This window comes from Poecilia reticulata, linkage group LG3, assembly GCF_000633615.1.
Source record: "Poecilia reticulata strain Guanapo linkage group LG3, Guppy_female_1.0+MT, whole genome shotgun sequence".
NCBI lineage: Eukaryota > Metazoa > Chordata > Actinopteri > Cyprinodontiformes > Poeciliidae > Poecilia > Poecilia reticulata.
In genome coordinates this window covers 26,240,882-26,253,640 of record NC_024333.1, presented here as the reverse complement: position 1 = coordinate 26,253,640, position 12,759 = coordinate 26,240,882, and the positions used below count along the sequence as shown (strand labels likewise).

The window sequence follows — 12,759 nt, the reverse complement described above, 5'->3', positions numbered from 1 at the left end:
TGCYGTACATTACTCAGGCAGCTGTAAATGTGTGCATTAGATGTTTCTTTGGGAAGATTAAGCTTCTTTAGAGATGACAGATGTCACTTTTAATAGTGCTGTGGGATTATGTGAGATAGAGCTAACTGAAGCAGATTCAGGGTTTGTTGCTGCCATAGTTTTTTTTTTTTTCACATCATTTTCCGTGCCTTGTTCTCTGCCTTCATGATTTATCTGTAGCATTGTGACACAATGGAGCTCAGAGCCACCTGGCAGACTTTCAGCCCTGATCATGGAGAGACATCATCTGACATAGTGCAGAGGATTGATGGTGCACACAAGTTTTTCTCATTTTTTGTGTGYTTTCTYCATATGTCATGCTCCATCTCCATGTTATTAAGACCTGACTCTAATTCACATTCCAGTGTTGTTTTTAGCTRCAGTAGAGATGTGAAGTATCTTCTAATACTGCATTGATGTTAACTAAATCAATGCCACTGTGTTCGCCATTGTGCTGGTAATTCTGTATTAGGAGAGAAATCCAKTGTGCACATTGTTTATATTGCAGAAAACTGCAATGCATAATTGCTGGCTAATATATTCCAAGTGTCACAAGGTCACAGTTTGCAATAGTCAACCTTATGGATGGAGCACAACTGCAGTAGATGCCCACATATATCACAGTGCCCAAACTGTGGAGAGTGCTGGAAAAAAACATCAGAAAGAAATGAATGAGGGAAATGTGGATTTCTACACCTGGTATATATTTATCAATTATTTGGATTTAACAATAACCATAATACCAATGCATGATTTTTCAATATCTTTCATTCTTAGTGTTTCGTCCTTAACGTTACACTGCAAGCGCTGCAGTGTAACATTCACAGAGCCGCTGGGCATGCWAAACAGAATGCTTTTGATTAAATAATTAGTTGATCCAATGTACAGTAAAAATAAACATTAGTGAAGATTACTTACTTACATTGCTCAGGTAATCCTTTGACCCATTCTTTCTCGCAAACTTTTTCTAAACTTAAAGTGTCTAGGTCTCCTCTGTGTTCTTCATTTCTTTACATTGATTTAACTACCGTAGATTCAAGTCCAGCGATTGTGTGTTTGACATCATTGTCTARCTGAAAGACTTTGACAGTGATGTGATGTTTCATAAGAGCAAGCTACTCAAAGTAAGTCTGATTTTATTTTACAGAAATGTCCTGTTCATCTCTATTGGTCCAGTCTTTTAGTTCCTCAAAACGTCTTTGATTTTTGTTTTTACCGAGTATAGTACTGTGTGTTGTCAACTGACCCTGACTACCTTTTGTGAAGTCAAGAAATTAGATTTCTAAAACTTGGTCAGAACAGTATTGGATTAAGCTTCTGTCAACTAAGGATTAGTCTATCCACTCTGGCTCTCAGCCACAGAGTCATTATGTTCGGTATGAAAACGGGTAATTAGTTTGTTGGCGGCCTGAACTCAAATTGTTCAGTGATACTCTATGATACCCTGCTATAAAGCAATGTCCCCTGAGTATATGTAGACCTAAAAAGGTGAGTACACAGGCTGCTAATTATCACCTGGGTACACATCTCCTTTAGCCTTGCTCAGATTCTCTGCTCTCAAGACTTTCTTMTCATTAAATGAGCACTTCAGCTCTTGTGAAGGTAAGCAGAGAGCAGCTATTAACCAAAACATGCAGGATACTGTCAGCCGCCTCCTTTATAATTCTTCAAATAGCTGTATCCACCTTTGCCTCCTCAATGAATAGCCTTTAAACTTCCCAAGGCAACACACTTCTGTTTCAAATAGGATGTTTTCATGTTTTTCTTTCCAGACTTGTGGAGACAGGGAGTGGCAACGTTCAGAGCTTGTCCTTGTCTGACAGTCACCTGGCGGAGCTTGATGGAGACACCCTGCGTTTATTTGGACTTGGAGCCCTGGAGGCCCTGGAGAGAGGCTGGGGTGTTCAGACTGCTGGTGCTGTCACCGTCATCGCCTTCCGCTTCATTAACTTTGATGCCATCGTCCCCACTCTTCCTAGGATAAGAGTCAAGTTCCCAAATCTGTCGGTGAGGCCACCAGTTACATGGAAAACTGTTTAAAAATCAAAACTAAAATAGGAAAATATACATTGAGTAGAAATGAATCTTCAAATTGGCTTTTGTTGGTGATCAGCATATTAATTGTGGAAAAATATGTTTTGTCCCCCTTTTTCTTAAAAAAGAACAACCACTCTTAATTCATCAATCTGTGGCTTTATTTTCTTAATTGAGTAAAAATCACATAAGAAAACACTTTTTCTTTATGAAAAATGTGCAAGAGTGGTAAATTCACAAAACAATCCTAAGAATAATTCAAAGAAACGTTGAAAAGTAAGCAGGGGTATTTTCTTTGATGGACAATTCAGGACGGCCTGATTTGTTTTTGGGTTCAAAACTGCAACACATTTTTTGTTATGTTACAGTTGCAAAATATTAGCCAAGATAAACCTGATTGGTGCAAATGTGAAATTTAGAAACTTGTGTTTTTGGTACCTGCATTGGTTTATTTAGCTAGATATTCAGTCTTTGTCTTTTCTTTGGTAGGTACTGGATCTTTTTGTAAAAAAAACATTCCATCAAGTTACTCTGCATTTGTTGATAGCAGTGTAATACTTTAAATTGCCAAATACTGAAATAGAGTTTTAGCCTAAAGCAAATTTTTGTCCTCTATTTTCTTTGGCATTTTAACAAATAATTTTAAAGAAATTGATGTAGAACTTGTTTTTTCTTTCTTAGCACYTGATATTTCTGGAAACCAACATCAGCCGTCTCCCACAGCTCGCTGCTCTGGCTCAGGTGAGGCGTCTGGACCAACTGACCATTCATCCAGAAGGAAACCCAGTGGTCAGCCTGACTTTGTGGCGCTCATTCATCATCTATCGTCTCTACCACTTCAACCTTCAAAAGATCAATGGCCAGGAGGTGAGGGCTGGCTTATGTTTCAGTACAGACCAGTATGTACAGTGCATGAATACTGTACTTGTAGTACAGTATCCATAATGTAGTATAGTATGCATRTTGAACTTTTTCACCGTTACAACCACAGACTTCAATACTGAGACTTTTTGTGACACGCCAACAGAAATTAGTRCATTATTGTTTAGTAGAAGAAAAGTATTACTTGAATGTCTAGGTTTATATTTTACAAATAGAACTCAGAAAACTCTGATTTGTATTCAGTTCCCTTTACTCTGATACCCCAAAATATCTTAACCTAATAAGTAAATTGGGTCCATCTGTGTATAATTTAATCTCTATATAAATCTGTTCTATGAAGATCTCAGAGGTTTGTTAGATAACATTAGTCACAGCCTTCACTTCTGTCAGTCTGCCCCAGGGCAGGCAATGCAACTTACCACAATCAGCAGGTGAATGTAGTGTAAAGTGCTTTAGAGTCCTCTGGACTCAATAATGTGCTATACAAGTGCAGGCCATTTACATGTGAAGGAAGGTGGTCCGGTCTGAAGAGGCCTAGGTTAAATGTTTTGGCTAGGATAATGTGGAAACATACCCCAAAAGACTTCCTGTCTTTTGGGGTATGTGGACTGATAGAACCACCATTGAGAGGTGGTTCTATCAGTCTGACTAAAACAGGTTGGTTAATGTCAGTTTAGAAATCAAGCACAAATGCATCAAGAACAGCACTCCTAATGGCAAAAGTACAATGTAAATGTTGTTTCCTTCCAAAAATGTTGGAAACTGTATATTACAGATGAGAAGGTTTTGTGAAACAAATAGTGACTTACAGACACATGAAATATTGTGTTTTCTCATTTAACTTTACTGTATGAACGATATAAAGTGAACACATCATTATACCTAGCTATATTTTTATTCTTGGCAGACTGAAGGTCAGCAGCTTGCTTAGCTATGTCATTTATATTTCGCAGGAACACATTAACATTGACTAAGCTAAACTCTTAAGTGTAATGTATCTTTAGTCTGCTCTCCTATACCGTTGTTATTGTACTTCATAAACCATGAAAGACAGACTTAAAGTTTTTAGGTTCTAAGTCAACTGTAGAAACATGCTAAATAGCAATCAGTGAACTTTTCTTTGTTGATTTTAGGTGACCATGAATGATGTAATTGCTGCAGAGCGTGTATTTGGGACACTGGGTCACATAGCAGCCACCGAAACCCCACGTTGCCGACTCCTATTGCTGCTAGAAGAGTCCAGGTGAGAACTGTCAGATGCTCAGTAGACCGTTTCAGGCTGTAAGCAGTATTTGTTTAGATGAATTAAGAATRTTTGGATTCTTCAATGAGTTTCACCTCCTGAATATGTAGGCTTCTGTACATGTGCATTCATGCCTGTGTGTAGCATTGTGCGAGTATACATTTCAGGGACTGTGTGTGTAGCTAAGAGACAGAGRCTGGCACAGAGGAGCCATAGGAATTAGACTTTGTGTTTCTGGCTAAGGGTGGGTACTTGGCACTTGGACACAAGCATTCCTTCCAGCCAAATAAGTCTTTAGGTCTGTCACTCTGGGTCAACAAAAACATCTTCACGAATCCAGAATCTGCTCTACTTGTCACGCACAAGATGACTCTCAAATTGCTCTAAAAAAGTGTGGTTGAGGCAAACATGGACTTGTTTAAAGGAATAATTAAGTGCAGTTAAGCATTTTAACTTTTGACCTGTTATTTTAGTTACTAAGTTCTATTCTYTTAATTAAAATAATTATCTGGAACTGTGAAATCTCAGGGAAGTTGTGTGGTAATAATTAGCATTTACATGAAATATTTAAAACAAAAAGCCTCCCTTATATCTCCATTGTGCTTTTATTTAGCGCTATAGCATAATGTCATCTTCACAGTGGACATAATGAAGCTTTTCCTGAATACTTAGTAACTCTCAGAGAAGGAGATTCAATCTGACTTTCATTTTCAAACTTTTTGGCCCCCACCACTTANATTTAGCGCTATAGCATAATGTCATCTTCACAGTGGACATAATGAAGCTTTTCCTCAATACTTAGTAACTCTCAGAGAAGGAGATTCAACCTGACTTTCATTTTCAAACTTTTTGGCCCCCACCACTTATCTTCATCTCTCAACCTAATTTGTGCACATTTGGATTCACATGGATTATACACATCAGCCCGAGGCCTGTCATTTTCATATCACTGTTGAAGTCTTAATCTGCTGCAGAGCAGCCACTTGCATTCAGTTGTTACAGTTTCAAATCTTTAYTGCAGAGAACAGTATTGTGTTTGGTGACCTTCTGCTAATAAGAACTGTGCCTTGCAAAGGTATTCATTCCCCTTAAACTTGTTTACATTTTGTCAGGTCACAGCCACTGAGTTTATCATATTTAAATGGGATTTTAYGTCGTAGCTCAGCAAAAAGTAGTGCATTATTGCAAAGGGTATGTAGTTTTCTTAARTTTGCATTGGTAATTAATACATGCTTCCAACCCTTTTTACTGATRGCAGCCAAATAAAAYCCACTGTAACTAATTTGCTTCAGAGGTTACCTGTTTCCTAAATAGTGCCAAACTGCATGTAGTGACCTGACTAGGAGTTTCCAGTATTCCATTTTCTGYAAAGCTCTGCAGCTCCTCCAGAGTTTAAATGGGCTGCTTGGAGCTTCTTTGTTTAATGTTCTTCCAAGTATTTTTAAGTTTGAATTGACAGTCATTTTCTTGGTAGGTTGCAGCTGTGCAAAACTCTTTCCATTTTCGGTGCTTTGTGACACATTCAAAACTTCAGATATCGTCATTTTACAATGCAATTTTGATATTTGTATTTGTAAATAATTTTTTAAATCAAGTAATTAGGACACCATCTCCAMATTAACTTTTCGTAGGGCAAAGCTGCTCTGGCACATATTCTTACCAGCTGCGTCATCTGGCATTCCTGAAATGTTGTGACAAAGCATGTTTGAAAAAGGAAATCAAATAAATTTCCAATAAATTAAATTGAAGCTTATTGTAATCTTTTGTTACTTTTATTGTAATGTAGCAAAAGCAAGGCACTTAAAGCATTTGTTGTGTTTGCATAGAAAGCACATCATTTAAAATGTGTTTATTATTTAAAGCAATTTGCATTGCTGTGATTTGTGCCTGCTGGTTTGTATGAAACTGATTTCTACACACTGATGGGTTTCAGTTGACACAGATACACTTCCACATGCTTTCACACCCTCTGTCATTTAAAGTGGAATGTTAGCCTCCAGCCTGCTCTGTAAAATGTAAGCATCCTGGCACTGCTGAACATGTTGGTACAAAGCTTTATCACACAGGATTTTATAGTGATAGAAACATTTGATGTAGCTTATTTCATACAAACTATGATATTTGTTGAAATACATGTGCATTTTCATTTAAATGTGTTTATTTGATTCTCAAAAAAATKTGTTTATCCTTGGTGGTTTTTTCAACAATTTCTTTTTCTTTCTTCTTAAAAATCCTTTTTACAGAGTTAAAGGAGAAAGTTGCTATCTAATTAGTTTTGTTCTCTTGTTGCCACTGTTTTTCTGTGTCTGGTAGTTTCTTTACTGTGACTCACTTGTTCTGCTTTTCTGTCTCCACTTTGTAGGAAAAGGCAGCTGCAGTTCTTGCTGGAGGGGCGTGGTCGGCGGGCAGGGCTGAGTCCAGAGGAGCTTCGGGATAATGGGAAGCTCCTGGGCGAAGGCCTGAGCAGAGCACTCTTTAACTATCCAAGCAGAGACTGTAATGCAGAGAGCCCTGAGGTTTGTTCTGCTTTATTAACAAAGGTGTTACAAAAGCTCACTGGTGTGAAAAGCAGATCTAGACATTTGTCTGCTAGACCAAGCCCTCTTCACTTGAGGTGTACTCAGTGGCGCAAAAAGTGGGTATGCAGGGTATGCAACGCATATGGGCGCAGCACCAGAGGGGGCGCCAAAACCCCGTCTGGAGGGGGCGGTGCTCCGATGATGTTTTCCCATACACTTTAGCGTGCCTAACGCTCCTTCACCTCGCGCACATAACAAGGTAAATGTAGCGAGTTTTACGGGGGGGGGGCATGGGGTAGCGAATGAGCGTCGCTCCCTCACCCTGACGTTTCTTCCCTCGGGGAGGGGGAAGGGGGGGTAGGGACGCCGATCTATGTTTTCGCATCCACCTGAATAATGTGTAGTTGCACCACTGGGTGTACTAAATGCCAGACACTGACTGCCAGACAGGAATCTCCTTCTAAAAGCTACTAAYATGGAAGATGTCACACWGATCTGAGAGATGTCTCCACATGGATACTTGCCATCACAGAAGTGTTGAAACACTTCTTTTTCGCTACTGAACTGTGATTTCTAGTGTAGCTCCCGTCCCATTGCTTGTGTCTTGCCAAATATGTTGACATCTTTAAAAACATAATTGAAGAGGACTAAGTGTGAAGAAACACTGCACATTTTGTRAAACATACAGTCATAAGATGTGCCGCTTTGTATAGTGATTGTTAATTAGGATGAAGGGTGTAACATCTGGAAAGAGTTTTTTTCTATACATACAGTAAGTATTCTGCAACATTGTGACTAGTTTTAAACTAAATGTATACGAATACCAAAGTGGTCAAACAGTTATCAAAASCTAGTTTGTTCTGCCATTAGATTCACTTCAATTATTTGACTTGCGAGTGAATTTTTGTCAGGTCATACAGAATATCTGCATAGTGTAGAATGAGGTTAAGTAACATTAAATATCAGCTCATAAATCTGGCATTATTGAAAAAAATAAATCCTTTATCTTAGACATATATCACATTACATATCCTGTAATAGTTCTCTGTGACCCAAAGGACTTTCTAACTGAAGAAATGATATAATGAAAAAGTGGTTCAAGTTTTAAATGACTTAAAACCTTGGTCTGTTTTTATGCTAGTAGCTTGCACATGCCTGCCTGTCTTCAGAACAACCTTAGCATTAATTTACAACCTGTTAAGCTCAAATTTCAAAGACTTTACGCTGCATSTATGTCTCTCATTTATTATCCTGATGGCAAAATGTGCTTAGAATCTGATTTGAAATCTGAAGATGTACTTTTGGTGCTTTTCCAGTGATCTACCTCTACAAGTATTGCCAGAGGCTGCATATCAGATGACATGGCATGCAGTGTCAACAACAACATCAAATCCAAAACATTTAAAGACTGTCTTAGGGTCCTCTGCACATTCTTTAGCTCGCTGGGGGATCAAGTGGAGTAACATATGAGTTCACTCTGAACTCTTCTGCTATTCTTTATTCTATTCAGGTCAGCTCCAGGTCAGCTACACATATATCTTCTAAAGCTTTTGAAACTGCTTAAATATGAAACCACAATACGTGTATTAGGTTTCCTTTATTTTAGCTTGTCCCAATTATATTTTGTGTGTATAAGAACTTTAAAGGATTTGGGAACTGCCTGAGGCACTTAGTGGAATGACTTACATGATACAGTGATGAGCAAAGACAAGAGTGACTACATCTTTTACATCAGTCTGTGGTAAACTAAGAATTGTGCAAATTTGTGGCACAGTTTTAACCTGCGATCATGAAGGAAACATACAATATCACAATGAAATACAAAAAAAAAAAATACAATTAGGAACTTGTTACTACCTCAAGAAAATATTTCTACTGCTCTATCGATGGTAATCACAAAATAAATGTTTCATACATAGTATTAGATTAGTTTTGTGTTTWATTACTTCATATTTAATGTGCTACAATCCATTATTAAATTGATAATGTCATGTGGCTTGCCAGATGGAGCTGGACACCTGATTGGTTAACCTGCACAGCAACCTTACTGCAGACCAATCATTTTGTACGTAGCACCTTTAGCTCCGCCTACTGACTTTGGTGGGAACGCTGACAGAAAGCCAATTCACGACAGGGCTATGAAACAATTAAATGAATTATTTCCACATTTAGTCATGCTTTAAGACATGTTATAATTTTTTTCTTTATTATATTTATTTAAATTGTCAGATATAGAAAAATGTATTTAGAAATGCCAAATAAATCCATTGATTTGCAGTAGTTTATTGCCCTCAATCGAGATACTTCCTTTAGATGACAGTTGATTCATTGTGATAATGTTTGCTTCATGATACTAGCACTGTTTTGGAGCTGGCTTTAATCTCACTGTGCAGATGTACAGTGAAAGACATTAAAAACCATTCTATTCTATKCTACTAAAACTGTGCTACTAACTGGCAGAATTCTTAGTTTGCCACAGATGGATTTAAAACGTGTAATCACTCTTGCTTTTGCTCATCAATTAATCATTTAAGTAATTTCTGTTAAGGTGTTCCTTTGGTATCCACAAAGTGCCTCAGGCAACTTCCAGCAGTGTGATTAATCTACACAATGTTTCACTCTGTGAATATGCTTACTTCGTCCCAGGAGGGCACTGTGGAGTCATCGGAGCGCGCCGCCGTGATAGAACAATATCTCCAGGAGTTGGTCAAAAGGGCGTCAGATACCAATCTGAAGGGTGAGGCTTTACACAAGCTCTGGCCGTCCATGTTTGCAGAGATGGTGAGAGACTGCGTGTTGGAGATGAGGGACAGAAGGGCCTTCCGCCAAGCCAGTCTTGGAAAGCTCACTGAGACCAAGTGAAAAGGACCAAAGGTTCACCTTAGATCACATACACATTAGCAAATGTGGACATTGCTTCCCGCTGCTTTTTTTTTTTTCCCACGTCAAACTCCCAATTCTTGGCGCTTCATCTCCCCTCTGATTTGATCAGTTGTTAGTTGGAGGCTCTTTTGAGATGGGGGATTGAAAGATGTCTGTAAAATTGTCAGCACATCTCGACTGAATGTAGATTTTCACTGATTCCATTCCTCAGAGTGTGGAACCGTATCATGCCTAAGGAAGCTTAAAAGGACTCACTGACTTGTGGTGCACTGACTTCCCTAAAATAAAAAATCCTCTGCACTTTAAAAGCTTTCTGAATKAAATCCTGCACCGTCCTCGACTAAAAATGACCAGAGTCTTTTTTTCTGGAGAATAGAAGGATTTTTCTGTCTTCTAATCAGCATYATGCATTATTATCTCACTTCGTCCTGCCTGACATGAAAGAAAGGGCACAGACAAACACATGGTCTTTTTTGTTTACTACTGACTTTCTGTATTGTACTTAGTATTAAAAGATTCTGCATTAGCACAAAGTTTGTGTCCATAGTTTTATTGGTTCTATTTTCTGAAAACATTGAAATATAATTGAAGTTGTTTTTTTTTTGGGGGGGGGGGAGGTTATTCAGACAAGCTTTTAGTACCAGAACTACCATAAAACTAAAACAAGTGCCTTACATCCGTGTGACAGTGAGGGTTCTGTCATCTCTCAGTCCCGTTCTTTGGTTTAGTTGATGCACTGGGTCCCTGGATAGGCTGTCTGTTCTGATGCAGGTCTTGTATGTCTGGAGGTTCCCCATTTTTTATCATGATGAATCAAACCACAAATGTTAAAGTTTGACGCTTTTCTAGAAACGTTTACTGGATTAAGCAGATAAAGTCTTAATAACCTTTAAAACAGAAACAAACAACTAATTTTACAGAAGCATTGCACCCAGCATGCATACGTAGGTGTGACTAAGTAAGGACATTCAATTTAAACAAAAACATGTACCACTTTAAAGCTCAAAAGAGTGACCAGTCCTCTCTTAACCAGTTGGGTAAAACYGTTTTGGTGGTGAGTCTCACAGAGAGCAGGCGCTTTTGGGGGCATTGTTGTCACAAGGGATTGTTCAACCAACCATATGCAGGCTGAGTGGTAGCAAGAGAAATCAGACAAATTAAGATCAACTATAATAAAACTTGTATTTTTTATTTTTCATTCATGAGAAACTGGCAAGTGCTAAGTACTTAAAAATGTTAAAAAAWWTTTTTTTGACTAGCTCTAAAGTCAAGCTGAGACATTTTGAAGGGACYGGTGCAGGTATAAAGTCATATCTTAGGTGAAGCTTCTCTGTTTAGTGTTAAGCGTTAACACTGGAATGTCCCTGAAGGTAGAGGCTTCACCTGCTTCTCTTATCTTCTTGCTCACCTTTGCTTAAGCCCTCCCTAATAATCAACCCCAGACAAGTCAAGGGAGAACGCACCACCCAACCCAGACAAATAACTGAAGTGGAATCAACTATCAAACAGCTTCACACTAACAACTTGACAGGTTCTGCTGTCTGGGGTACTTGATCAGTGCCTTGGTTACAGATATCTTACCTAAATCAGTCAGTTAATTTGTTATATAATGTTTTTTATTTATTTATTTATTTATTTATTTATTTATTTATTTATTTATTTTATTCCACATCTTTCTAGCTGCTTTCATGTCAGCTTTGTGGTGATCAATGTGTTAATTTATTAAATAAAACATAATTGTAAGGTTAATTACTTGTACTAATTTAATTCAAAAAGTAGAAGTGGTGTACTATGTGGAGTTAAGACTTAAAGTGATCAGTTTCAGCCATTTATTGCTGTTTGTTAACATTTTTAAGGTCCAGAAAAGTTACTAGCATGGACTTCAGCAGCTCCCAAGGTGCAAGGAGATATGTTAAAGATCTAGTAAAGGAAAGACACAAGCAACACTTTAAGTTCTTAAAAACAAGTTTATTTGAAGATCAACACATTTCATCTGWGATAAAGGACACAATTCAACAGCCATTGTACTAAAAATAATTTTTGATATTATGTAATATTCTAATTTGGGGGATTTGTTGGCTGTGGAGGATAATAATTGAAACTACCACAAATGAATRTGTATAATACTAATATATGAGTTTTAAATTTTGAATGGAAATATTGAAAGAATTCAACTTTTCAATTCCCTATTCATCAATATACATTGGTTTTATAGCTTGACCTGTTTTCAAACAAATGGATTTGATCATGAGAAACKTTTCTTTCCATGTGAAAGGCTCTCACCTACTAGCTCAACTCAATATGGAGACAAGCATCTTGTTATATTCAAAGTCTGAAGATCTTGCATAAAAATCTTCCATTCTGCTTTGACAGGAGTCCAGTCTGTGTGAGCATGTGCTGTCAGAAAAGCTTCAGTTAGTTTCTTTTGAACAACTGTGATAGAATCACAGCTTTGCGCTGAGACACTGTGACAGTTTAGAGGACTTCAGCTGCCAACACCGCGAGCGCGCTGCAGTTTCAAAAGCCTGACACAACTCCAAGACTAGTGACAGCATGCAGACAGAGTGTGTGAAGAATGTCTCGGTGCACATGGAAGCTTAAAAAAATTAAAGACTTATTACTAATCTGCTATATTTAGTTTGCTTAAAGGATTTATGCCTTTATTTGTGAATAAAGAAATTGTGTTGGGTCAAAGAGATATAAAGAATTAAAAGAAAATAATATCTCGGCTGTTTTTAATTTGTTTCATAGCCATGTTTWAAAAAGAATCTAGTTTTWGAAGCATTAATYGGGACAGGTTTTCCAATRAGTTACAAACTGATGCTAATTTTAAGCAAAACCTTTCTTTAAAGAAAGTTTTTTAAAAAGYTGAATTTTGTCAGATATTTTGAAAATAAYACACAATTAAAAATTTTTATTATTATTTTTCCAGCAATACTTAGGCATGGTTGCAATAGCATTTCAATAGAATGAGATAATGATAATAAAACAACGAATGATGCTCATCACTCTAAACTCACCATTCCACAGGGAACCATGGTGATGGATGCATTATGCTGGGGGATATCTTTATTGAKCAGAGTAATTGTTGGGAAGATGGATGAAGGTAAAAGCAGGGGAAATGCATGTATAAAACAGGAAGAGACGTACCCCAAAAGA

The 12,759-nt window shown here is 37.7% G+C and overlaps 1 protein-coding gene across 1 annotated transcript in view; it reads left to right on the top strand.

Moving 5' to 3' along the window:
• The window catches only part of lrrc49 (leucine rich repeat containing 49), a 34,568-nt gene extending 24,435 nt beyond the window's left edge, over nucleotides 1-10,133 (top strand). Inside the window, 5 exon segments of the mRNA XM_008405525.2 lie at nucleotides 1,812-2,046; nucleotides 2,755-2,940; nucleotides 4,089-4,198; nucleotides 6,561-6,714; nucleotides 9,364-10,133. Of these exon segments, the coding sequence (XP_008403747.1) occupies nucleotides 1,812-2,046; nucleotides 2,755-2,940; nucleotides 4,089-4,198; nucleotides 6,561-6,714; nucleotides 9,364-9,579 (901 nt within the window). The 3' untranslated portion in view covers nucleotides 9,580-10,133.
• Nucleotides 10,134-12,759: the final 2,626 nt, after the last annotated feature.